General features: G+C 35.5%; 6 protein-coding genes across 6 annotated transcripts; 4 read left to right on the plus strand and 2 right to left on the minus strand.

Annotated features, from left to right (window-relative positions):
* Positions 1-1,439: 1,439 nt before the first annotated feature.
* Positions 1,440-5,580, plus strand: LOC108820298 (protein phosphatase 2C 70). Its single transcript, XM_018593261.2, has 13 exons — positions 1,440-1,677; positions 1,961-2,141; positions 2,365-2,538; positions 2,650-2,825; positions 2,914-3,072; positions 3,169-3,312; positions 3,409-3,470; positions 3,942-4,080; positions 4,196-4,290; positions 4,755-4,870; positions 4,953-5,085; positions 5,170-5,224; positions 5,323-5,580. The coding sequence occupies exons 1-13, from the start codon at positions 1,525-1,527 to the stop codon at positions 5,452-5,454; spliced, it is 1,719 nt and encodes a 572-aa protein (XP_018448763.2). The 5' UTR covers positions 1,440-1,524; the 3' UTR covers positions 5,455-5,580.
* A 1,707-nt stretch (positions 5,581-7,287) lies between these two features.
* LOC108843718 (caffeoylshikimate esterase) lies at positions 7,288-8,550 on the plus strand. The gene has a single exon (XM_018616978.2). The coding sequence runs from the start codon at positions 7,344-7,346 to the stop codon at positions 8,337-8,339; it is 996 nt and encodes a 331-aa protein (XP_018472480.2). The 5' UTR covers positions 7,288-7,343; the 3' UTR covers positions 8,340-8,550.
* A 1,953-nt stretch (positions 8,551-10,503) lies between these two features.
* Positions 10,504-11,238, plus strand: LOC108843624 (uncharacterized). Its single transcript, XM_018616855.2, has one exon. The coding sequence runs from the start codon at positions 10,579-10,581 to the stop codon at positions 10,984-10,986; it is 408 nt and encodes a 135-aa protein (XP_018472357.2). The 5' UTR covers positions 10,504-10,578; the 3' UTR covers positions 10,987-11,238.
* Positions 11,239-11,361: 123 nt separating this feature from the next.
* Positions 11,362-13,485, minus strand: LOC108843623 (RAN GTPase-activating protein 2). Its single transcript, XM_018616854.2, has 2 exons — positions 13,379-13,485; positions 11,362-13,170 (listed from the first exon to the last, which is right to left on the minus strand). The coding sequence occupies exon 2, from the start codon at positions 13,138-13,140 to the stop codon at positions 11,530-11,532; it is 1,611 nt and encodes a 536-aa protein (XP_018472356.2). The 5' UTR covers positions 13,141-13,170; positions 13,379-13,485; the 3' UTR covers positions 11,362-11,529.
* Positions 13,486-15,616: 2,131 nt separating this feature from the next.
* LOC108836714 (uncharacterized) lies at positions 15,617-16,653 on the plus strand. Its single transcript, XM_018609832.2, has one exon. The coding sequence runs from the start codon at positions 15,809-15,811 to the stop codon at positions 16,400-16,402; it is 594 nt and encodes a 197-aa protein (XP_018465334.1). The 5' UTR covers positions 15,617-15,808; the 3' UTR covers positions 16,403-16,653.
* Positions 16,654-20,860: 4,207 nt separating this feature from the next.
* On the minus strand, positions 20,861-25,498 carry LOC108819301 (calcium-dependent protein kinase 34). The gene is made up of 11 exons (XM_018592312.2): positions 24,761-25,498; positions 24,581-24,687; positions 24,226-24,334; positions 23,861-23,911; positions 22,445-23,779; positions 22,206-22,358; positions 22,015-22,130; positions 21,773-21,940; positions 21,550-21,677; positions 21,373-21,472; positions 20,861-21,291 (listed from the first exon to the last, which is right to left on the minus strand). Exons 5-11 carry the CDS (start codon positions 23,235-23,237, stop codon positions 21,196-21,198), a joined length of 1,554 nt encoding a protein of 517 aa, XP_018447814.1. The 5' UTR covers positions 23,238-23,779; positions 23,861-23,911; positions 24,226-24,334; positions 24,581-24,687; positions 24,761-25,498; the 3' UTR covers positions 20,861-21,195.
* Positions 25,499-26,612: the final 1,114 nt, after the last annotated feature.

A 26,612-nucleotide genomic window follows, 5' to 3' on the forward strand; every position in this document is an offset into this window, starting at 1 on the left:
TTTGAAAATTATAAAACTAGTCAAGAAATTATTACTATTATTTTTTGAAACACTAGTCAAGAAATAATTAACGTTAAAATGGGACTGAAGAAAGCTTTCTTCTGACGAACTTGCACGTGTCACATTTGGCTCCTTTGAAAATACATCTACTTTCATTTTAAAATATCACAAGAGCAAATCTCTAACTAGGTAAGAAATAATGTTAAAATGGGAATGAAGAAAATTTATTAAAATGGTATCAGTCATAGTCAAAGCCACATAAAAATTTGCCAAATCTGTAAAATGGTATGATTTATACTGTGGGTACAGTATAAATTCATACGGGACTTTAATCATGTGGTAGTAAATTAAACTTGTTGTTAGAAGAACAAAAAGCTATGGAAGATCTCTCTGATTTAAGAAAAAAGGTATAATCTGAATAAAATTTTTACTTACATGCGCAAACATGATCAATTCTATATATATGATTTATAAAATTGTAGGAAAATGATTTGTTTTCTGTTTGTTCTTGTTGCATAAAAGAACTGATAAATAACATGCCTGAGATCTCCGATCACTATCTATTACAATCTATATACACTGTTTGAATTATATTGTTTTAATCTTATTCCAACAACTTTTATCATGTGAATCTGAATAATTAGCACAAATTTCTTTTTGTCAACAATTAGCACAGTTTATTCAACGAACATGTTTCATAATACTATTGATTTTTTTAAAAATATATTTGTGATAATCTAATTTATATTTAATAGGATAATTTAATAGATCTATCCTATTGAGTATAATATGTGTAAATTGATCTCAAGCTTTTATCGGTTCCTTCTTTTTTTTTGAGCAGCAAACTTTTATCGGTTCCTATACTGGTGAAGAGTATGGTAACACCAAGTATATGTTAACCATGGTGGTAATCTTCTGTTACCACAAATCACTGAAATTTTTTTCTTTTTTTTTTTGCTTAAAGGAAATTTTTTTTTATAATTCATAGTGAATAGGAAGAATGAATCGAAATTATCGAATTAAATGCTGTTTTGTATTTTTAGACATTAAAATTTTAATTTGATAATTGAAGATTATTGTGGTCAAAAAGGGGGTGGGTCAATACATATCTTGTGGAGTATCAAACAAATCAAATATAACCATTTTAACAAAGATAAAACCAAAATAACGGTCATTAAAAAATAATTACTCTCCATAACTGTAAAACGTAGGGATAAGATTAAGATTAAGATTGTTCTGTTCACCTAACGCGGATATGGATCCATGCTTTAGGACCCATTTGAATGCCCAGGAGAAGGAGTCCATCCGCGGGCTTGCGACTTCCCCGGGGGTTAGGTCTGGTTCCAATAGTGACCCGGGTTTAACCTTTTTTTAGCAAAAAAAAAAAGATTAAGATTAAGATTAAGAATGAACTCTCTCTACACTACCAGTGTTAGAAAAAAAAAAGAAGGTAAGAAAAAAAAAAGAAAAATGAAAGCGAGGTTCTCGGGAACTTAATCAGGAAGGGAGAGGGAAGCGAAGAAGATGGCGATGTTAGAGATGAACAATAGTATTGTAATATTATTATTATGTTTGATGGTGCTTATGTTGTTTCTCTTCTCCCTCGTCATCCTCTTCGCCTGCAAGCCATGGCGCTACCTTCCCCTTTTCCGATCCTCTCGTTTCTCTACCTTCAAGGTAAGGAAGCTCTCTCCTCCACCTTCCCGATTCGATTCCGCGTAATCCATCGATCATCGTGAGACGCTTTGATCACCACCAATGACCAATGGCACGGCCTTATGTGTGTTTGATTCATTCTTCAATTTCGCGATTCGCGAGGGAGGGATTGTGTCTTGATGATTATTTATTTGATTGGGCATGAGAATGTTTATTGATTTAATATGATAGATTTCGTCATAAGTGAATCTGTATTTTTTGCTTTAAAGGTAACCCTAAGAGTGATTATACTTTGTATTGGCAGTTGGGGGATTTGCAGAGGCCGCTTGTAACTGATGATGAGCATTTGATCCAAGGACAAACCAGTGAGGAGGGGTCAAGGGAATATGATTTAGAGGGAGCTTGTTACCAGAATGAAGGCCTTTTGCAAGGGGGACAGGCTTACAAACCAAGGCTTCCTTCTTCTTCTCCTCTTCTCAACCAAGGTACCGTCTTTGTATTCCCGCTCTCTTATTACAGCTTTGGTTAAGACTTAGTTTAGTTGAGTCTTTACATCATTAGTTAGGTTCATGGAAATGATACCATTGTTATCAGAAAATCGTTGGTTGTGTGTCTATGCATTCCTCCTCTTATTCAGCTTTGGTTAAGACTAGCTTTTTTTTTGTTTTACAAATAATTTCTGAACCTTTTTTGACAATGCTTTGGTAGGTCAAACGCTTAAACATCCAGCTGGCAGAGTTAGCGTGGAAGAAGTGGAAACGGATGACTTGCAGGATAACAACACAAGTCAGAACCTACAACATGATCTGGAAAAGGATACACTTTCCGACCTTTCTCCAGGGCTTGTTTCCGAGCTTTCTCCAGGGCTTGTCAATGATCAAAGTAATTTCCTTTTTCTTTGGCTTTGCTAGGCTGTGTAAATTAATATAACTTCAATCCGTTTCTTCAGTTAGTCGTGCAAGACATGTATCATAGTTTTTGTTATAAGTGCAGGAAGTTGGCTGTGCCTGGAGGTCATTTCTGGTCCTTCCATTGGGATTCAACTTGCTGTTGACTCCCTAAGTACTTCCAAGCTGCCATTGAACCTTGGAAGGGTTCCTCCTTCTTCTATGATATTGAAGGACCCAGAGGTTTCAGGGAATCATGCACAAATTACATGGAACTCTACTGTGAGGAGCTACCTAGTTTTATCTATCCAACTTCTGCATGTCTCATCTTATTACACTTTGTGTCATACCTGTCTGGCTTTGATTTCAGATATCTAAATGGGAGCTGGTAGACATGGGTAGTCTAAATGGAACTCTCTTGAACTCTCGGTCAGTACGTCATCCTGATATAGGCAGCCGAAAGTGGGGTCAACCCGTCGGGCTTGCAAGTGAAGATATAATAACTTTGGGAACAACGACTAAGGTCTATGTAAGTCGATCTGAGTGGTTGAAGGTTTAACTGATTAATATTTTTTTTTGTTTTTCTTAATTGATTTTTCATGCAACTTCGTTTCATTTTTGGAAGGTCCTTATCTCATCTCAGAATGAGTTTAAGACACCGTTCAGAATTGGTGTGGCCTCAGATCCCATGGCTTTACGTCGAGGAGGCAGGAAACTTCCAATGGAAGATGTTTGTTATTACAAGTGGCCGCTTCCTGGGGTTAATAAGGTTATCTTTGATTTGGAATCTTCAGTTCTTTATCTGATAATTTATAAACTTCATTGCTTCTGCTAACATAATTCTAAATGCATAAAACGGTTTCAGTTTGGGCTGTTTTGTGTTTGTGATGGACATGGGGGAGCTGGGGCTGCTCAATCCGCAGTAAAGTGAGTCATTGTTTATTATTTAGACCACCTCTATTCACAATTTTTTTAAAGAAAAATAGAATCCTCCTTGATTTTCGTATCATGGACTTTCTCTTTATGCTCAATATATGCCAAAAATATCCAGTTACTTACAAGTTACAATTGCTAACCTGAAAAAGGCTATGCGGTTGGTTGTGGTTAAACTTCCAACAGCATCTGCCTTTCTGAGGTTGTCTTCTGGTTTTACTTCATTTATTATGGAGCATTTGAAAGATTGAACGGCATGTGACTAGCCATGCAAGTGTGTTCAAGTTATGGCAGGCGTGGTTGCAGCTAGAAAAATAAATGTTGTTGATACTTGTCTTGTTCATTTTTTTTATAGTCACGATATGTTAGGAGGCTTCACTGACTAACATCTGTGGTTTCAAGTTTCGTCTCAAACAACGATAATAATATACTGAATATATAAACCTAATGAAACTCATTCTCCAGAATTATTCCGGAGGTTCTGGCGAATATTTTATCAGACTCTCTGGAGAAGGAGAAAGTGTTATCACAGCGAGATGCTACGGATGTCCTGAGGGTCGTGCTTGCGAAAACAGAAGCACGCTTGAATGATCACCTATATGAGGTTCTGAAGCTTGTCATTTTCTTTCCTTTTCATTTGATTGCCTATTTTCTTCTTCACGACTTGGCTGCAATTTTTTTCATTGCTTCGTACTGAATGAACTAGTCGCTCCATGCAGGGTTGTACAGCTACTGTTCTCTTAGTCTGGAAAGACAGTGAAGAAAATTTCTTCGCACAATGTGCCAATCTTGGTGATTCAGCATGTGTAATCAAGTACGTTAAACATATTACTATAGCTATCTTAAGATTCTTAGTTACTGAACTTGCATTAACCGGTGCATAAACTTGTGGAAGCATATTTTTGGTGTAGAAAGAGGTAGAGGGTTTGATATACCCAGATTAGGAACAAGGATCTTGCGCGTCTTAACCGTGAGTGAGGTCTTCTTAATGAAAGACTCTTGTTTTGGAAACAGTAGATTATTTCTACTCTAGGGTTTAAGGGAGAGCAAGTAGACATCAATAGATGAGATGTTTATGCATCTATGCATTGTAGTAAAATTGTTGTTTTGCCAAAACAGAAAGAGAGTTTGTCCCTAAATTTTCACTGATACCGATCTTGATTTAAAACCAAATCCTTATCAGATTGCTGTTTTACTCCCAGGAAATAATGGTCTGCATGATAAGTTAGTAGCTTCTCGTTATTTTACCTGATTGCGATTTGGTTTCCAATTTGGCAGCCTTGATGGGAGATATATACAAATGACTGAAGATCATCGAGTGAGTAGCTTGACCGAGAGAAAACGAATTCAAGAAGCAGGACTAGCTTTGAAAGAAGGAGTTACTAGGATCCATGGTATTAGCTCAATGAATTTAACACTCTCCTGATTCTAATTCCATTGTAACATAATAACCAAATCTGATTTAATATTCTTCAGGTATAAACCTTGCGCGGATGCTTGGAGACAAATTTATAAAGGAGCAAGACGAACGTTTCAGCGCAGAGCCTTATATAAGTGAACCTTTGCGTATCGATCAATCTAATAAAGACGTGTTTGCTGTATTGGCTAGGTAAGAAACACTAACACCATAATAAGCTCATCTCCATATTCTCATTTTTTTGGTAAATCTTAAAAGCGAAAAACAATTGTGCAGTGATGGACTATGGGATGTGGTGAGTCCGAAGAAGGCTGTCCAGCTGGTGCTTCAGGTTAAAATTTTTTTCATCTATTTCGAAATAAAGCTTCATGGTATTGATCTGTCTGAAAACATCATACTCATGTTTATGTTTGAAACTGAATGTGTCAGATGCGAGAGAAAGAGAGCGGGACAGAAGATGGTGCAGAGAAAATAGCAAAGGGTTTACTTGATCAAGCTAATGTGATGCGTACAAAGGACAACACCACCATTATGTACTTAGATTTTGATCTTTCTTTGTAATATATTTGGGAAGTGTCTGTGTACAATCTTTTGTTCATGTGTTAGTATCTTAGGGTATATGAGAAAAAACCTCAGATGCAGAACTTATAAAATAATAATTATTAAATCGAATGTTCTCTTTTTTTTGCAAGGCCGTATAACAACAGAATGTTATCTTTAGGGACTTTCTTGTTATAACTGAAGATCTCAGATAGAAGTCTAGATTAGTTTGGAGACCAACATATGTTCTTGTCATTTAGGACATTAGCATCGGTCAGGATCATGAGTATAACCGTTAGCATCGGTCAGGATTATGACTATAACTATAACGTATCCTATTGTTTGACTGATGTAGAGGGGATGATGAAACAGATACTGGTAATATATCAAATTCAGATTTTTTTTTTTTTTTTTTTTGATCAAATTCAGATTTTTTCTAATCTATTATATTAAAACAGAAGTCATATATCAAATTCAGATTTTTTCTAATCTTTATATTAAAACAGAAGTCATGACTTCTAATTCATGTGTGATTTTTTAAAAAATGGACTACTTATTAGACTTGATCACACTGCATTTTTATCTATTATTAATTTTCATATTAAATAATATCATTTAATATCTTCATTTTTATTTAAGATAAAAATAAATATTAATATAAAAAATTCTAACAAAATCTTTGAAGAATCTTTTCAGAATCTTTTCAATATTTATTTTCAAAAATTGATTAATTTCATTTTTAGTTGTCATAAAATATAATCAGAAATTTAAATTTAATTTAGTTTTGATTTATAAACAAAAATAAAATTTTATAAAATATTGTAATGATAATAATAGCCACTTAAAATGATTACTTTCCAAAAAATCATTTTACAAAGATTTTAAAAAGATTTTGTTGGAAAGCAATATTCATTTCTGTTTAATTATATAACATATATAAAAATCAACTTATCTTAAAATTTTATATATACAATAATCTATTATATAAACTGAATAAACAAAACAAATTACTAAAAGAAATCTAACACTATGAATTGCGGGTCGGGATTATAGTAAATTAAATACAAAATAATTCTAAAGTATGACATTTCTAAAAAAATCTAACCTTTTAATTAAAACTACTATATTGAACTAAATATGATAAAATTACTTTAAATCTCAGCTCAAAAAAATATTTTAAATTGATAAGTTAGTATATTTTATTATCATAAATATAAAACATTTATTCTAAAAATATAATATGTTGGTAGAATGGTTTAAAATTAATAAACTATATAATACATGTATAAAAAGTTAACTTTTCTTAAACTTTTATATATACAATAATTTATTATATAAACTGAATAAACAAAACAATTTTTTTCAAGGAAATCTAGCACTTTGAATTACGGATCGGGATCATAATAAATTAAATATAAAACATACATAATAAGAAGCAACATATATATATATATATATATATGTTTATATGTGATCATTTGAAATAGTTAGTTAATTAATAACATGAAAACTATAAAATTATTGTAGTTGGAATAGTGATTTAAACATTTAAATATATGAATAATCTTAGAATATATACTAATTAAAAATGAAAATAAATATCCTCACGGTTGTGCGGATCAAAATTACTATCTTAAAACTCCAAAATTTGACCCAATAACATTTGGTTTAACCGGTTGTATATATCTTAACACAAAGTAAACCCAAAATGATTTGAAATCGAAAACGAATGTGGCCCAAAATCAGAAGTAGTTGGCTGTTGGCATCCACAATAAACGCATGTGTCCCTACAGCACAAGATCATGCCCCTCATTAATGAAAACACTTTCAATCCTCAACGGTATAAAGTATAAACCAATCCAAACCCCACACAACACAACAACACTTCCCTCGAAAACAACGACGACGAGATGGGTCTCCACCCAATCGCCGACGCCGACGAGAGCAACCCCTTCGGCTCTCTCTCCGCCGAAGAATTCTACGCAAAACACTCCGTCTCCCACTCCTCCGCCTTCATCACCAACCCTCGCGGCCTCAAACTCTTCACCCAGTGGTGGTCCCCACTCCCTCCGACTCCTCCCATCGGCATCGTCGCCGTCGTCCACGGCTTCACCGGCGAATCCAGCTGGTTCCTCCAGCTCACCTCCATCCTCTTCGCCAAATCCGGCTTCATCACCTGCGCCATCGACCACCAGGGCCACGGATTCTCCGACGGCCTCGTCGCTCACATCCCCGACATCAACCCCGTCGTCGACGACTGCATCTCCTTCTTCGACGACTTCCGCAGCCGTTCTCCTCCGGATCTCCCCTGCTTCCTCTACTCCGAGTCCCTAGGCGGCGCGATCGCTCTCTACGTCTCGCTCCGCCAGAGAGGAGGCGTCTGGGACGGGCTCATCCTCAACGGCGCCATGTGCGGGATCAGCGACAAGTTCAAACCCCCGTGGCCGTTGGAGCACCTGCTCTTCGTCGTCGCGAACCTCATCCCCACCTGGCGCGTCATCCCCACTCGCGGCTCCATCCCCGACGTCTCGTTCAAGGAGCCGTGGAAGAGGAAGCTCGCGCTGGCTAGCCCCAGGAGGACGGTGGCGAGACCGCGCGCCGCCACGGCCTACGAGCTTATCCGAATCTGCAATGAGTTGCAGGAGAGGTTCGAGGAAGTTGAGGTCCCGCTTCTGATCGTGCACGGGGGAGGGGACGTTGTTTGTGATCCGGCGTGCGTGGAGGAGCTTCATCGGCGAGCCGGGAGCGAGGATAAGACGATCAAGATCTATCCGGAGATGTGGCATCAGATGGTTGGGGAATCGGAGGAGAATGTTGATCTGGTTTACGGTGATATCTTGGATTGGCTTAAGAGTCGAGCGGGAAGCGCTGCGGAGAGGAAACGGGAGGGACGCGGCGGAGCTTAGTGTCATTGGCCTCCTTTGGGGATTATGTTGTTGTCCAATAGAGTTGTGCCATCTGGCAAGTATGGTTCATTGCATTGTTTCGTATGATCGTATCACATGATGGGTTACGGTTTAACCAATGGTCCAATACAGGGCATTAATAAATCATAAAAATCCGTTTACAAAAATGAAAATATAAATTGGAAAAAAGTAAAAAACTAATGTTGTCGTTTCCGTCAAGCAATGGTTAACTCATATACGTTGACTTCAAATAGTTGAATAACTCGGAAGTAATGGTTCACCTTTTTTAATACAAGTATTACGTATCTGCCGCACTTGGCCAGGATCAAGTCAGCACTGGTTCACGGGTTAAGTGATAGCTCTTATAAATAAAAGACTGTTTTTTTTTTTGTTAAAATCTAAATAAAATTAAAAAACGTCTTTTAACCAAAGCTAAAAATCGCAGTTAAAATACTGGGTTAGTGACGGTCAAGTTGTGGAAGCACTGTGGCATAGTGGTCAAGGTTTAAAAAGCTTTTACACCCAAATCTGGAGTTCGAATTTCAGGCGACGCAATTTCTACATCAGGAGGTCTGGGTTCAATTCTCAGAGAAGTCGAATTATGCAGAATATTGGAGACAAGTCTTACAAGAGATCTTCAGCATGGTGCAAAGAATACAGTCAGAAATGGATCTCATAGGGCGGCTCAGGGTGATGCAGTCAGACATGAATTCTTATAAGGCAGGTAGAATGGTCAGCTGTAATATCATCTATGTAATGTTTTTCGTTCTCTCTAATAGCATAATAAATCCGACAAAAAAAGTGACGGTCAAGTAACATTACCATGTTAAGAAGATCCCAACTTGAACTTCTTTTTTTTCTTCTGGATTTTCATTGGTGAATATTACTCCAAATAAATAGTTTTCCTAACTTTAGAAGAAGAAAATATCAACAATATGGCCTTATAAAATCTTCAATTAGTTTTTTTTTTTTGACAAAAAAATCTTGAATTAGTTAAAATGGATTTTTCAAAAAAAAAAATAGAATCTACAATGAGGACCTAATCTATAAGTAGTAAATGAGAAATTTGATCCATTTAATTAGGAAATAAAAAATTAGATTTTCTTTATCTAAATTTAATATACGTTAATAAATAGATGAAAAAGTTCTACACAACTATTATAAGCTTGCAGAGAGGAGGAGAAGAAGATCACAGATGAGCTACACCATGAAAATCATGCCTTTCGCGGTGCTACTTATTTTCATGTTTTATATTTGTTAGTCTCTCTCTCTCGCCATGAAACTTTCTAAAAAAAATAGTTTTGTTTGATTTCTAGGTGTGGTAACATCCATGTTTTGTTTTGCATGTGTTATAGATGTTGAAGGATCCGACAACTCGTTGTGCTGCAACACACATGCAGATTTTGGAGCGTGCAAAACACAGCAAGAAAAAAAGAGATGCAACACTTGGTGTCTCAAAGGATGTAATAATAAGAAAGGAGGTTTTTGCAAACGACTTCCTCGTGGTCGTGGAGCACGATGCCATTGTTACTGCTAAAACATATATATGATTATGCTTTGCGTATTGCGATACATCTTAATTAGTTTTGAATCTTAAATTGAATATGAAATGATCTATGTACCATTTATTTACGTCTTTTTGTAGTTTTAGGTTTTACTATAATATTTCTAACGCAAGCCCATGCATGTATATATAGATATATCATAATATTTGGAATTGATATAACATGATGATAAAGCATAAGCTGTTTAGTTTGTATCTTTAAAATGGATATGCTATAAGCGACTGTTTCTTTTTTTTTTTTTTTGGGTAAAAACGACTGTTTCTTTTATCATAAGCGAGGGATTGATAAGACTGGGAATTCTGTGAAAGTTCTGGTGAGTTTCTATGTGAGGTACGAGAGATTTAGTCTTGTACGTTCATTCGGGTCGTTTATGAAATTTAAAGAGGCCCTAAATAATTTAATTGGTAAAAGACTTCAGTAAATATTTATATATAATTTTTAAGAATCTCTATATAGATATTAACTCTATGCAAGGACTTGTTCATGATGTGGGAAGAAATGAGCCTTGGAGATTAGACTTTATGGATTACACGACGTGATAACTTTCAAAAATACATATGAAAAAAAAAAATACATGTGAAGAATATACTTTTATACTTTGTCAACTCTTGTTTTCATCTAAATACCACCGATCAACTTCTCTTTCTCCCTCTCTCGGTTTCACGTTAGCAAAGATGGCAGAGAAAGAGTTTGCCCAAGAAGCAGATGTAAAGATCAGAGCTGCTGCTGCGGCTTCGGATCTTGAACAGATGGCTGCAGAGTCCTCCGTGGTTCCAGATTTCGAGAGAGGGAGGTTCTACGACGTGTATTCAGCCAGGAGGAACGAGAGGTTGAAGAGGAAGAACGGAGGAGAAGAAGAAGATGCTGAAGTCAAAGGAACTCTGTACAATCTCGGAGTGGATCCTATGCCGACCAAGAGAAGAGGAACCTTTAAGAAGAAGAAGACGGTGGTTGAGACATCAACAACAACGCCGAGGTATTCTCTGAGGAGCACAGTGAACAAAGATAACAAGAAGCCTCTGAGTGTCGCTGTAAGTACTATGAAAACTGTCAAGAGCACCAGGAGGGTTATGAGTATCTGATGATCCTGCTCTGCTTCTATCTACTCTTTTTTTTTTGCTTTTTTTTTGCTTTGCTTTTGGTGATTCTGTCAGGAAATTGAAGTTTGGGGTTTTGATTTCCTTCTATCTACTCTTTGCAGTATTGTTCTGCTTGTCGGGATGTCGACATAAATAAACCCATGAAACTTTGTTTGTTTTGTTTTTCTTGAATTACTCATACATTCAGATATGCTTTATCTGTGAACTAATGCGTAAAAATGACGTTTTGTGACAGAGACATGTTTTGATTCTCATCCTCATTAACTGATTTTGGGTAGTGAATCTCTGATGAGGTGTGATGTGAATCCAATAACAATCAGTTTTGTTTCACTTTCTCAATTTTATAAACTGACAAGATTCCAAAAAACTATTAGCCGCATGACTCTATAATCGTTTGCTTTCACAAAAAAAGATTTGATAAGTGTCAATATTTTTGGTCTTTGTAGCAACAGAGCCGCAGCAAAGTAATCCCCCTGGTACAAAACAAACGAAACACTGAAAAGAACCAACATCACAGAGACTGACTTAATCATCCTCATTAACTTCAAGGTTCTTCAGCTTTGATTCCAACTCACCATCCTCTTCATCTTCTTTTTCTTCCTCTTCCTCATCATCATCTCCTTCTTCTCCATCAGGATCATTCTCATCCAAATCTCCAAGTAACTCTGGCTTTTTCTTGAACATCTCTTTAACTTCTTCAACACCTTCCTCTGATATGATATTCCCATCGACGTTCAACAGCTTGAAACCTTCTTTCTTTATAACAACATCAGCCAAGGCCACCGCTCCTGCCCTTCTTATGTAATTATTGCTCATATCAATGTACTGCAACTTCGGATGATCCTCTTCCAGACTCTTTGCGATCTCAACACATCCCTCATCTTTCAGCTCATTCTCAGACAAATTCAACTTGTTCAGTTCTTGTTTCGCTGCTACACATGCTGCGATAGCTGAAGCTGCTCCAACTGTTATGTCATTCCCCGCCATCTCGAGAACCTCAATAGGCGAAGCAGACTCCTTGAGAGCCTCCGCTATGGCTATTGCACCTTCATCCTCTAGGTTTAGATAACTCAAGTAAAGCTCAGTCAAATGTTTGTAGCTCGAAAGAGTTTTCCCCAGAGAAACTCCAGCTTCTGTGCCAAACATGTTATCCCTCAGATCAAGCTTCTTCATATGAGCACAGCACTCAAGCGCTTCCGACAAAGCTATCCCTCCAACAGAGTCAACTCTTGTGGAAGAACACCTGAAACTCTCCAATAACGGCGAGCGCTTGACAACCTCTGCGATTGCAACCGCACCTTCATCTCCCGTCATGTTGTTATGAAAATGAAGGACCCTCAGCTTCTCCGTCGAAGGAATCAGCTCTGAGACGGCCTGTGCAGCTTCTTTAGAGATACCATCGTTCATCAGATAAAGCTCTTCCAAAGAGCTCAGAGATTTCAAGAGCGTACCAAACGCTCTAACACCTTTCTCACCCAAAGCGTTGTCAGATAAGTTGAGAGACGAGAGGACACTACCTTCCAGAGCGTTTGAGAATATGTTCATAACATCAAGTGCTTCAACCTCAGGTCTCCCAGCTACAAAATCAGACAAGTCAACCACCTTAAGCTGGTCTTTCAGAGAGGCCAAGATAGGCTCAGCGACACGAGCAGCTCCTAAACCAAAACTCCTATTACTAAAACATATCTTAGTGTAACCATTCCCAAGTTCCTTCAAGGGTTTAAGAAGCTCCTCAGCTTCCTCAGCCTCAATAAAAGCCCTTTTTCCTTGAGAGATATCGAAAACAGTCTCACGAGGAGACTCTTGTTGAGAAAGAGTCTCTCCTTTAGCAGCAACAGGGCCTTTCTTGAGAAGCTCCAAGATGAGTTTACTGCATTGCTTAGCGTAAAGCTGAACAGCGGAAGCGCCGTCACCGTCAGGCTCTCTCTCGAACTGCTGGTTAGCAGTGGAGAAGGCAACGTCCTCGATCCTCTTAGCATTCTCTGTGGCGTGGTCAACGGTTAAAGAACCGTACTTGTCGGTGAAAACGGACTTGGAAGAGAGGTTGTTGGTGATGCGCTCGATGAGAGCTTGCCTTGTAGGTAAACTCGGGGGCCAGAGCTTAATCGAAAACGTGTGGGGTCGTGAATCAGACATAATCAAATCGCAATTGCTTTATTTATATCACTGCAAAACACACACACACACACACACACAAACAAGCTATGGTTGTGAGTGATGGGCGAATAACAAGATCGTACATGCATAAATCTAGAATAGATCGGAGATCGTGTGAGTGGAGAGTTAGTTAGCGAGAAGAAGCATGTACTACTAGTGACAAGAAGAGTCATATCGGATCCGAGGAAGTGGATGAGAAAAGCAGCAAAAGGCGTACCTGAGACCAATGAGGAATGGCTGAATGGAATGGAGTGGAATGGAGTGGAGTGGAGTGTCTTAGGGTTTCTGTTTCACCGGAGCTACTTAGATTAAGGCGTCTAACATGTTTTGTAATTTACCTTTTTTTTTGTAACACTATTGTAATTTACCTAAAATTATATGGTATAAACCGTAAATTTATAAAGTGAATTTGATTTAAAAAAAGATAAATTATTATTATAACTGGTTGATAATTTCTTGATTCATAAACTGTAGTAAGAGATGTTTATAAGTACCAACAATAATATGTTTTAAAAAAATTAATAAGAAACATATATTATGTTTTTTTCTTTTTTTTTGGGTCAAAAGTAACATATATTATGTTAAAATTACTAAAAGTTACTTAAAAAATATATTATTAGCTGATTATTCTGTGTGTACGAAACCTTATTGGTCTATTGGTTTGAATAAGAGTTCATTAATATTTATACATGTATAGAGTTCAGACCTAAGAAAATATCAAATTATGATTATTATGGAAAAATTGGTTACAAAAAGATCTTCAGCTTGGTGTAAGACGTATCATTGAACATAGATCTTATAGGACGGTTCAGAGCAGTGCAGTACAGTCAGACGCGAATTCTCGTAAAATTGCTAGAATTATCGACTGTAAAATCGTCTATGTAATATTTTAATAGTTGTAATAGCATAATTATTCAGATGTTAAAAAGGATAATTATTCCATGATCTTGAATAAATATCAATATTTTAAATAATTAAAACATAATAAGCAATTAATGTAATATTTTGTGGTTATGTTATTTAAAATAATATTTCCTCTGTTTTATATTATACATAGTTTTAACAAAAAACAAATATTTCAAAATATAAATAGTTTTTAACAATTCACTGTAACTTTTGCATTCATTGTATATTATGTAACCAATAAAAATATATTAGTCTTGTTATAATTGATTGAATTCATATATTAAATGATACTTTTTAAGAATAATAGATTTTTTAATATTAGTGTTTTTATCTAAAACTACTTATAAACTGAAACAAATGGAATATTATTTTATTATTGTAATCATATATGTTATTTTGTGTATAATATTTTTTTTGGTTTGATTATCATATAAGTATATTAAGTTGCTTTTAGCAAAAAAAAAGTATATTAAGTTGCATATCTTTCTTCGAGTTAAACCATATTTTATAATTCTAATTTGGTTAGAGTTTTGATTTATTTGTACTTGCATTTATCTTGGCATATTTTCTTACATTTGGAAATATATTATTATAAATTATATATGATTTAGATATGTTTTTTTGAAAAATAGAAAATAATAATAATTAAATGTGATCGATTAAAAGTTATATAAAATGAGCATAACAATAAGCTTTCAAATGTACATATATAAACTATACTAATAACTCAATTATAATAATTGGTTGATGCTTTATTTTTATTTATTAAGATGTTTTGAGTCAGTACTCCACAATTTATATGTTAAAATAATTAGAATAATATCATATATAATAACATGTTGCTATATTAGTTAGACCTTTAATTTTGAGTATATAAACTTTAGATTGGTTCACTAAATTACATTGTGGATATAATATGAGTTACATCTATTCATCCACATTGAATCACAATTATTTATGCTTCTATTTAGAATTCGATTGAGTTAGTTTGATCATTGCATTTATTTCGGTATTTTTTTTACATTGCATTTTTTTGTTATTCAAAATAAATAAGAAAATCTTAATTGTCGAACTATCTATAGTATTTTTTATTTATTAAAATATTTTTTGTTTTAATTATTTTTTTATAAAAATATCAATTTTATTTTTCAAATATATTGAAAAAATATTTTAATAATATATATTATGATATGTGCAATTATGTTATAACGGAAAATTTATTTATTTATTAAATATCAAGCTTATTTTGGTAGATTTTTATTTTTATGAAATCATTTCATATATAAAACTATATCATTTTAGAAAAATTCTAAGTATTTCATTTTCTATATGTTTGATTTTAAAATTATAATAAATAAAGGAAGCTAAAATTAAAATCTAAGTGACAAAAACTCAAAAAGGAGTTTATATTATGTTTAAAAGAAATTTATTATTTTAAACGCTTATTTTTAGTTTCCTTTTAAAATCAAAATTTTGTATAAATATATCCACGTTTTTTAATTTTATATTATATATATATATATATATATGTGATTTGGAAACCAATATGAATAATTGTCATATCTGCTCCAGTTCCCAATTTGTGTGTCGAGAGAGGAGATATATCTAGGGTTTGTTCGATTCTCCAGCGACGATCCTAAGCGACGATTTCACGGAGAAACGAGCTGCGGCTGAGGAGGAATCGGACTCTGCTGTCTCGAAAAAGCCCAAGTTCGAAGATGAAGAGGACGACGACACAAGCATGGAAGAGGACAGCGATACCGACAGCGGACGCGCATGGTCTGTCGACACCGAAGACGAAGACGGAGTGGTGAGATCTCCTAGGATTAACTACCTAAACATGCGAGACCCGGAACCGGAGTGGGATAAGGACAGCTTCGACGGTTACGAATACTTCAATCCCGAGGACCGTAAAACTTTTTCTGACGAGGAAGAGTACAAAGAGTTCCGCGACTTTAAGATCCAGGCCTGGAAGAATGGGGGTTTTTTTGAAGAAGATCCCTTCAGGTCCATCTTCCCCCTCCCTGATTTGGAACAGCCGTTTAGAAACATGACCACGAGGGAATATTTGGCGGATATTGTGTCCTTATGTGTTAACAAGCTCAACGAGGTGAAGGGTTCAACTGTGGAATTCGCAAGTATCGTGAGAGGCAATCTAAAAGCAGGAGATGGGTGGAAGCTGTACATTACCTTTATGGCTCGAGAGTATCCGAGTGGGCCTCTCAAGGAGTATCAAGCCAAGGCCATGGATTTTGCAGGAGGCCAAGAACCTCCCTTTCCTATTCTGTGCAGACCAGCCCCTCCCTACCATGTCCTAATACAAAGACTTGCATAAGATTGGATATGTCGTTGCTGGATTAGAGGAAGATCAAGATCATCATGTACTAGAATGTCTTTCGCGTTATTAAAACTTTGTCATAATAATTATGGATTCTAGTAATGGTTGTTCTATTATATTTAATGCTTATTGTATCTTTTGGATATTTAAATGAGGAGGATACCGTCACTCGTCCTCCATCAAGCAGAGATGATTCCTGTGAGATAAAAATGGCTATGGCAAAACTGATGTTTATGACTCGCAACTTGTTGATTAGTAAGTTTCGGTTTATTTGGACTAGTGAAAAAGAAAAGGAAACCAATATGAATAAGAAAAGTTAAAATTAAAATTCTGACTGACAATATATAAAAAAGCTATAATAAATATGAAACCATGCGGAACAGGATATGCTATAAAAAAGCTATAATAAATTCTCTCAAATATAACCACGACCACAAGCTCAGAGGACTCCTCACCCGATGGTTTGAAGTTTCACCTTAAGATCTTCTCTATTCCTGATTTCTGTTTTCGTTTATAGGCTTTAAAAACAATCATTCTTTGTAGTCCTATTCTTTTGTAAATGCCTTTTGATCAATAAATACGAAATTTCATCAAAAAAAAAAGCTATAATAGTTGTATTAGAAAAAAGTATTTTAATTCGTTAAGGAGATTCTTCTAATTAACCAATATTAAAATTAACATAAGCGTAATAGTAAAAAAACTAATTTTTCAAATAATATTATAGAGATTAATATCATATAACACATAAAATATTTAGTTACCAATATACCCTCTGTTCCATAATATAAAATGTTTTTCTACCAAAACATTAAGCATTTTCTTAAATTTTATAAACATTAGCAAATTAATAAATTACTTTTAAAAAGGATATTATCAATAATATAAACGTGAAATGAGTTATTTTTTGTCATCACGTAAAGTGAGTTAAATAATAGTAAATAATGCATTAAAAATTATCGGTCAACCAATTTTTAATAAAATTAACATTATTTTAAAAATATCAAAATATATTATATTTTGAAACATACTCTTCTACTTACCTTAGATATTTAATCTATAAAATAATTTTGTTTAAAAAATATAAATAAAGAATGTTTATATAAAATTACGATCAAGTAAATAGTGGTATATATTGTTAATAATGTTTTACTAACTAACCATTAGATTTATTTATGGTTTGAATATATGTTTCAAAAGCTGTTAACTGTTTAAAAGGTCAAAAAAGAAAAAAACAACGTCAAACAACTAATAGAAACAATAAAATAATAACTTAATTTCTTATGCAGGCAATTTCCATTGATGTTGATTTAAAATTAGTTTTTTAAAAATGACCAAGAAGATAACTTAAAAGTATAACTCAAATCTAACACATAACAACTCAAAGAAAAATTAAAAAAAAAAAAGAAGAAGTTAAAACTAATTCATGAACCATTTTTATTGATATTCATAAATCAAACTAAATTAAGTTTAAATCATGTTACCAATCAAAGTCTACATCTTCCTTTAAAAATGAATAAAATTTGTGGAACATGAATAAAGAAAATTCTATAAACTTATTTCAACTAATTTTTATTTAAAAAGTAATAATTATTTTCTATCCAGTTTAATATGTTAACTAATTATTTTGTTCATTTTAATATATTAATTTAAAAATATATATATTAATTTTAAATTTTGTGTTTATTTTAATACTCAAATTATGTTTATCATAATCAGAATATTAATAAGTTTCAAAAGATACTTAATTTTTTTTCTAAAATTCAGAAATAATTTCTAATTTTATGTAGATATGCCATGATTCCAACCTTAAACTCATTGCTAAGCTTATAAATGTGAATGTAACAACAGTCTTTTCTCAATTGGATTGTTGTTGTTTTTTGGGAAAATTCTCATTGCTAACTGGTTTATACAACTTGGGTCAATTAGAGATCAAGGAAATCATTATTTTTGTTGATGTTATATTTAGATCAAATCAGTACTCAATTTATTATTTCTGGTTTAACTAGACACCCTATTAAACTATTTGTTTGACACCTTTGTCGAACTTGTAGATCAAACCTTCTAATGAAATTTAAGATACAAAATGGTCATTCTTCAAAAATTGATTGTCACAAAAAAAGATTAATAATACATTACAATCATCAAAATGAATCAAACCCACACATCAAAATACTAAAACATTTCAAAATAATGTTTAATTATAATCATTATTATGACATGAAAATGATGGATCATAAATTGTGCAGAGAATGAACATAAGCATATGTATGAACATTCATTTTGATTAGTTTATAAAGTATGCACACATATATTCATTTTATGTTTTTTACTCATCTACACAGTTGGAAATTGGAACACATTGGACCACCACAGACCTAGTAAATTCAATTTCAGAATATATATTGAATGTCTTTGTTGGAAATCTATGGTGTATAATTGTTTTTGTTTTCAAGTACTGTCAAACTGACTATCAAGAGAATGGAGCCTATTAATTGTCTGCTTGCTAGACCTGCATGATTAAAAAAAGTATATTATACATCTAACTATTTTTTGTACACCGTATCTATCAACTAATTCGTTTCTCTTCTAACGTAGTTCTAAACAATTAAACAAATTGGAACACATTGGACCACCACGGGCACAGTGAATTCAATTTCAGAATAGATATTGAATGTCTTTGTTGGAAATCTATGGTGTATAATTGTTTTTGTTTTCAAGTACTGTCAAACTGACTATCAAGAGAATGGGGCCTATTAATCGTCTGCTTGCTAGACCTGCATGATTAAAAAAAATATCTTATACATCTAACTATTTTTTGTACACCGTATCTATCAACTAATTCGTTTCTCTTCTAACATAGTTCTAAACAATTAAACAAATTGGAACACATTGGACCACCACAGACACAGTGAATTCAATTTCAGAATAGATATTGAATATCTTTGTTGGAAATCTATGGTGTATAATTGTTTTTGTTTTCAAGTATTGTCAAACTGACTATCAAGAGAATGGGGCCTATTAATCGTCTGCTTGCTAGACCTGCATGATTAAAAAAAATATCTTATACATCTAACTATTTTTTGTACACCGTATCTATCAACTAATTCGTTTCTCTTCTAACGTAGTTATAAACAATTAGACTTTCCAACATAATCTTCAAAGGATTAACTTAAGGAGAAGTTATTACGTGCCATTCAAGAATGTGATAGTTCTGGTTTTGCGTAGTGAAGTCTTGCTTTTAGATAGACAATCATACTGATTTGCTTGAATTCCATTTTATTATAAATTTTAGCCATTTAAGAGTTTATTTTGTAATTTTTTTTTTGACATCCACTTAAGCAAACTTATACTGACTTTGAAAACCAAATAGGTACCTCTACATCCATGTGAACGATAAAAGACGGTTGTTTCCTGGTACTTCTTGCTAGACTATTCTCCTCAAATTTTGCGTTCGTGGTACATAGATGATCTCTGAGCTGATAAAACTTTCTCGGAGGGTCTTGATATCTTCTAAATAACTATTAAAAGCATACCATTCTTTTGGTTCCGAAACCATCTTCACCAATTGAGAACAATCTGTTACAAACGTGACCTGAAACTGACACAAGTTCCTCATATATTATTCTATTACCCATATTAACGCTTTCACTTCTGAGTGTAGAGGTGAAAGACTTGCCCGAACATTTCTTACTCCGATTAAAGCCATATATCCTTTTAGAGTGCTATACTAGCTTTGTCCCGAAAATAATTCCTTATCTTTCCAAAATCCATCTGTGAAGCACCACCACCCTGGAATTAGTGGGAGATTCATGGAATCTTGTCTTGGTTCCTCAGGTGTAGATAATGTTTGAGCTTCTGCCCATAGCGCAGATTACGTTTTCGCAAATTTAAGGGTTTTTATAGATTCCATATTCAAATTACTAAATACCTTATTATTTCTTGCTTTCCAAATGTACTTATAGAATCTATGCAAAATGATGATCAATCATTTGCGGACAAACTCTTTAGAATAGATGGTCCATATTTGTGAATAAAGATTGAGTAAGAAAGATGGGTTGGACGGTATCTTTGATAAAGTCCAAACTTGATAAACTGGAGCACAATTGAAAAACACATGGTTTATCAAGATACACTTATTTAATTATTTTTACTTTTAGGTACCTCAAGGGAGAGAGAGGAAAATAAACATATGTTTTGTCTGCTCATGCAGAAGCTGAATATCACATTCAGACGGGTTAACGGCTTCAGATTCACATCAAGGGTCAACAAAGCAGAGTCCATCGAGGACAAGAAACAAAAGGCCCAAAGGCAACTACTACTACAACCTGGCTTTTGATTGATTTGTTGGTAAAAGAGAGAGGGAGAGAAGCAATTAATGTAAGACGTGGCCGCTATGTTACGCACCCCTTAAGAATAGATAAGATTGTAGCTTCTCTCCAGTGTTGTGAGCACCACTTTTTAAGTCTGTATATAGTGATATATATATATATAGACACGGTGGTAGTGACATCTATGTTATGCTCAGGACTCAGGAGGGTGATTAACAAACATCACTAATGCACATTTGAATTGATAAAAAGGATTTTTGATACAATGAGAAACCTCTGAAACTTAAAACAGTAGTAGACAAGCATTAAAATTTTACAAACATGAAACCACCTTCCTGATCCCATACTTCTCTCTCTCTGTGTCTTGGTGGTCTTATCATGAGCAACCCAAGCCTACTTTAGAATTAACTTTTTTTCTTCTTTTTCACTTTCTTATGTGCTTCTTCTGACTTGTCTCTTCCATCATTTAAACGACATTTCACGCCTCTTCTTAGGGTTGGGATCTGGGTTTCCTTTTCTCATCATAGCCACAAATTCCTCATAGTTTATCCTCCCATCCTACACAAATCAAATGTTTCTTTTATATAAATATTGTTGAATGTTTAAGCTATCAAAGCTAAGTGAACAGGGTCTTCTTACATTGTCTCCATCAACCTCAGAGATGATTTCCTTAATGTCCCTGCCATCGTTCATGCCGAACTCCCTCAGGGCTTGCTCCAGCTCTTCCATTGTAATATATCTGGAAACCAAGACCATCATTGGTTTCAACTGAAGTTATATCAGAAACTGTTTATATACAATGTGCTGGTTACTTACCCACTGCTGTCTTTGTCAAAGTGTTGGAAAGCTGAGTAGAGATGCTCTTCTCTGTCAAGTCTATTGATGTGCATTGTTGCTGCTATAAATTCTCCATAGTCTATTGTTCCATTACCATCCGCATCAGCCTATAGGAAACAGAAAAACAATCAGTTCTTTATGAATCTTAGTAGATAGAAAGATAACACAACAGAAGAAAACAAAACAAAACAAAAAGACTTACAGCTTCCATAAGTTGCTGGACTTCGTATTCAGACAACCTTGTACCTTGCTTGGCGAGTCCCTGTCTTAGTTCCTCAAGAGTTATTGTTCCACTGTCATCGGTGTCCATTCCTTTAAACATCTCCTTTAACCCCATGATTTCTTCCTCTGATAAGCACCCGGCTATCACCTGTTTATGAGACCAGTGAGACCAAATAGAGTCATCATCATATATAAGGTATATATGCTTTTGACTAAACTTACCCTTAAAGCAACTTTCTTGAAATTGTTCATTGCTTTGAATTGCTTGAGCCTTGACATGACTGCATTGTCAAGAGGAACATCTGGTGCTTCTCCATCCTCCTTGATCCATGGATGGTCTTTTTAAGGCAAACAAAATATGTTAAATAAGATGAATCATAGGAGAAGTTTTTGAAATAGGATCAGGTTCTTACTGAGAACTTGAGCAGCGGTTAATCTTTGTTTTGGATCAGAGTTGAGCATCTTCCTAACAAGATCCTTTGCCTGATGTGAAATGGCTGGCCATGGATCGGTTGAAAAATCAATCTGTCCACTTAGAATGGCGTTGAAAATCCCATTCTCTGACTCTGTAAAACATGAATGATAAAATCAAACTTTGATGTCTTTGTGTTTGAGACAGATAGAGTGAATGGATCAAGAATGGTTTAATTACCAGCCCAGAAAGGTGGAACACCAGACAAGAGGATATACAACATGACACCAATGCTCCAAATATCAGCCTCAGGTCCATACTTCCTCCTCAAAACCTCAGGTGCAATGTAATAAGCACTTCCCACAATGTCTTTGAACTCCTCTCCTGGCTTGTAGAAAACAGACAGACCAAAGTCTGTGGCCTTGAGAGGAGAGTTCTCATCTTTGTTAAGCAACAAAAAGTTCTCAGGCTTCAAATCCCTGTGAATAACCCCCATGGAGTGACAAGTATGGATAATCTGAACAATGGTCCTTAGCAAGGAAGCAGCAGCTCTCTCAGAGTAATGCCCTTTAGCAATGATCCTATCGAACAGCTCTCCTCCTGCGCAAAGCTCCATGACCAAATGCACCGAATGTTTATCCTCATATGCTCCTTTAAGCTCCACGATGTTTGGTTGACCCGTCAAGTGATGCATTATCTGCACCTCTCTTCTCACATCCTCAATGTCCTCTTTGTTCGCCAGCTTCCTTTTGGCAATGGTCTTGCACGCGAACTGCAAACCCGTGGCCTTTTGCGTGCAGAGATGGGTCACACCGAACTGTCCACGACCAAGCTCTTTCCCTAATGAGTATGAGCTTTTTACATCTTCCATTGGTCGGCCTAAGACGGGACCTATTGGACCTTGTTTGGTTGCAGGAGGAGGAGATGCTGGTGGGTGTCTAGAAGCTTTCACAGAGGCTTCAGCACTGACTCCATTTTCATAAGTGGGTTCGCCATTGTTGTTCCCTGTGTCTCGTCCGCAACAATTTCCCATTGTTGCTTAAAAGGGAGGGAGCGGGGGGAGAGGAAGACAGCTCTCAACTAAGAAGAGAAAAATGAATTTTTTTTTAAAGATGTTTTTTTTTCTCTTCTTACTTCCTCTGTCTGTTTTTTTAGGGTTTGGTTTCTTCTTTAGCAAGAAAATGTTTAGGAGTTTTTGCCAATGAATGGCTATGAATAGCATTTTTCTGTTTTTGCAAGTAGTTTTTATTTTGCTGGCCTTCAGTTTTCAAACCGTGTCTAGGAACCACACGCCTCTCTGTACTTTGTTATTTAAAGCTATATTAGATTTGTTTATTTTAAGAATTTTTACAAAAGGTTGAGAGCATTTCATGGAGACTTTGGGAAGTTGCTTATTGTCTAATTTGAACATTGTATTATATAATTTATTATATACGATTTGCAATTATTTGGTTATAAGAATACAAGAAAAAGAGAGAAAATGATAGGAAGTTTCAGTAAGTAGGAATTGAAGGGTCGACCTTGAGAGAATAGGTTTGTACCAGCCACAGTGTACACATACACACTCTTGAAGCCCTTGAACAAGACAAGACAAGACAACATATCAGGGTCGGTGTTTTCAAGCTAATATGATAAGGAGATGAAACCACCTTTTACCTGAGACTGAAGCCAGTTTGCAACTTGCAACGACCTGCCACCAGCCTTACACTGTATGGGGAAAAAAAAGCCACGAGTAACTTAAAAAATCAATACAACATCAGAGGTTTCTTGTTGTGATAATGATGTATATTATTTAGATAATCATGTAAATATTAGAGATATATACTCTAATATATAGATAAGGCCTATTGTATATATTGAGCATGAAGCTCTCGATGAATCACACACACAAATATTGAGTTTACTTGCTTTACATTTCTCTGTTAATATCATCTTAAAATCTTTAGACCATAGTAAAGAGTTGAGCTAGTAAACGTTTTCAAGCTTATAGCATATGTACTAGCGGATGAGACTTAACATACCATGACGAATGTATCCTTCTCAAGGTTCAGCTTTGAAGTGATTTCTGGCGCCCACGTTCCAAATTGGCGGAGTGGGAATACTTGGAATTCAGGCAAGGATGCTTTGGCTCTGGTACATGTAGTAAAAAGAAAATACAAAAATAAAAAAAAAGTGAAACTATAATGGATACTTTCTCCTTCTTCTAAGATCAAAGTGTGCGAGGTATACATGTAATCTAAATGGCAGAAAATCAAACTCTGCAAAATACTCATAAATCATAACAATTTCGTAAAATACGTTTGGAGCTTAATCAATTGGCTTTCCAGTGAAGAAGGAAAAGTACTATGTCAAGATGAGAAATAGAAAGGAACTTACATCTCGTCAGGTTCTCTGACGTCGACTAACTGAGCCTCTTCCATGAAAACCTAATCTTGCATTTTGAAAATGCAGCTCCTCCACCTGGATATCTTTCACAGGTTTCCCTGTCAATATAATACTTTTCCTTGTTAAGACAATTTACAACAGAGGATGATGGTGTTTTTCCAGGAGAAATACCTCTTAGAAAGAGAATTAAGGAATCAAACCATCCAAGATTGTCTTCTGGAGAGAAACAGTTAGAAACCTCTTATCATTGAGAGAGCTGAGAAGGCAGAGAGCCTAATCTGGTGCTGGGAAGGAATGCGTAGAGATCCCCGTCCGCTGGAGAATTGAACGAGGAAACGTCGAGTCTAAATATTACGTACGCACATCCAGATATATTGAGAGAATCACTCACTGGCGTAACCCAAACTTGAGCTGCTTTCTCTTGACTGCAAAGACTCTAGACCAAAGTGAGCCTTTTAATACTCTCTTTGTACCTGATTTTCCTTTCTTCTTTCGGTAATTGAAACAAAACATCCTCCGTCTTAAAAGAACCTTCACCATCATCAGCACTTTCATCTTTGGCACCATCATCAGCATTTTCATCTTTGCCATCATCATCATCATCATCATCATCATCATCATCATCATCAAACATATACAGATGGTCGCCTACCGCGCCACTATAAAATCGATCTTTAGTAAATGGAAGACTGTGTTGACTTGATCTATATTCGAAAGGGCGTCCATCACTCTGTTTACCCCTGATACAACAAGACACCTCATTCCACTGAATCTCACGCGTAAAACATTTGTATGACAGCAAAGATGCAAACTTTGAATCTGAAGGAAGAAGGAAGAGGTGTTGGAGTCAGATTGATGGTTAGAGAACCAGAACTAGCTCGGTGAGTGAAGTATGCAGGCACTTCTTCTCCCCGTTATTAATAAACAGAGCAAACAGAGCCAAGAACAGAGCATTTCTGCAGCTCAAGTTCAAACCTTTATGCCTCCCGCCAAAGCAAGACTTTCTCGTGAAGCAAAAGGAAAAGCTAAGATGTATGAGGAGGACAATTCGTGTGGCTCTAAGTGTGACAGCTCAAAGACTGGAGATCAACGGTCACAAGAAGATCTGCTTTCCAAAAGCAAGCTTCACGACAAAACGCCACCAAACTCTTGTACGACTCAGGCCTTCAATGTGAAGCTGTCAAATGCATTCTCAGCCCTTGATGGAATAGAAGAAGCGTGATGAAGACACCTGTCTTAGCTTAGGGCTTTCACTCTTCTTGTATAAATAAGCTTGCTTTGTATCTCTCGAGCTTTCATGCTGAAATGAAATAAAGATCAAAACTTTATCTTTTCTGCGCTTGCTTTCCCATGCTTCGTGAGTACTCAGCTAACAAGTTGGATCCAAGATCATTAAAGTGTGTATTCTTGGGCTACAATGAGAAGTTTAAGGGTTATCGTTGTCTACTTCCTACAACAGGCCGTGTGTATATCACTCGCCATGTGATATTTGATGAGAACACATTCCCTTTTGCTAACGTCTACTCTCATCTTCATCCCTCAACTAAGTCTGTTTTGCTGAAGGCTTGGCAAGATAGCTTTGTAGTGCGATCTCCTGACCAACCTGCCGTTCATCAAAGTAGTCAGCCTCTGCGTGAGCCTATCAGTGTGATTCACATCCCACGCTCTGTTTCATCAGCTGGCTCGTCTGCTTCTGTCAATGCTCCTTCATCTTCAGTTTCTTTACAAAGTTCTGAGGTTACTACGGCTTGTGGAGAGCAACGTTCTGTGTGTACGTCAGGCTTAGATCCTGTTTCTATTGGCAACAGCGTTGTTTCTTCACAAGAACGGCCAGTTGCCTCTCCAACTTCGCTTCTCTCGTCTGCTCAGCCATTTCATCCTATGATCACTCGCTCCAAAGCGGGCATAACTAAGCCCAATCCTCGATACGCTCTTCTGACTCAGAAAGCAGCTTTTCCAACTCCCAAGACTGTCTCTGAAGCTCTCAGGCATCCAGGATGGAACAATGCTATGTCTGAGGAAT

Source organism: Raphanus sativus, chromosome 2 (assembly GCF_000801105.2).
Source record: "Raphanus sativus cultivar WK10039 chromosome 2, ASM80110v3, whole genome shotgun sequence".
In the NCBI taxonomy this organism is placed as follows: domain Eukaryota; kingdom Viridiplantae; phylum Streptophyta; class Magnoliopsida; order Brassicales; family Brassicaceae; genus Raphanus; species Raphanus sativus.

Coding starts and splice junctions, on each gene's coding strand:
- LOC108820298 (XM_018593261.2), top strand. CDS start 1,525: ATGGCGATGTTAGAGATGAACAATAGTATTGTAATATTATTATTATGT. Junction 2,539..2,649: donor AGGGCTTGTCAATGATCAAA/GTAATTTCCTTT, acceptor TTATAAGTGCAG/GAAGTTGGCTGTGCCTGGAG. Junction 5,086..5,169: donor GTGTTTGCTGTATTGGCTAG/GTAAGAAACACT, acceptor ACAATTGTGCAG/TGATGGACTATGGGATGTGG.
- LOC108819301 (XM_018592312.2), bottom strand. CDS start 23,237: ATGGGAAATTGTTGCGGACGAGACACAGGGAACAACAATGGCGAACCC. Junction 22,359..22,444: donor TGTTCCACCTTTCTGGGCTG/GTAATTAAACCA, acceptor CATGTTTTACAG/AGTCAGAGAATGGGATTTTC. Junction 21,292..21,372: donor CTGAGGTTGATGGAGACAAT/GTAAGAAGACCC, acceptor TGATTTGTGTAG/GATGGGAGGATAAACTATGA.
- LOC108843623 (XM_018616854.2), bottom strand. CDS start 13,140: ATGTCTGATTCACGACCCCACACGTTTTCGATTAAGCTCTGGCCCCCG.
- LOC108836714 (XM_018609832.2), top strand. CDS start 15,809: ATGGAAGAGGACAGCGATACCGACAGCGGACGCGCATGGTCTGTCGAC.
- LOC108843718 (XM_018616978.2), top strand. CDS start 7,344: ATGGGTCTCCACCCAATCGCCGACGCCGACGAGAGCAACCCCTTCGGC.
- LOC108843624 (XM_018616855.2), top strand. CDS start 10,579: ATGGCAGAGAAAGAGTTTGCCCAAGAAGCAGATGTAAAGATCAGAGCT.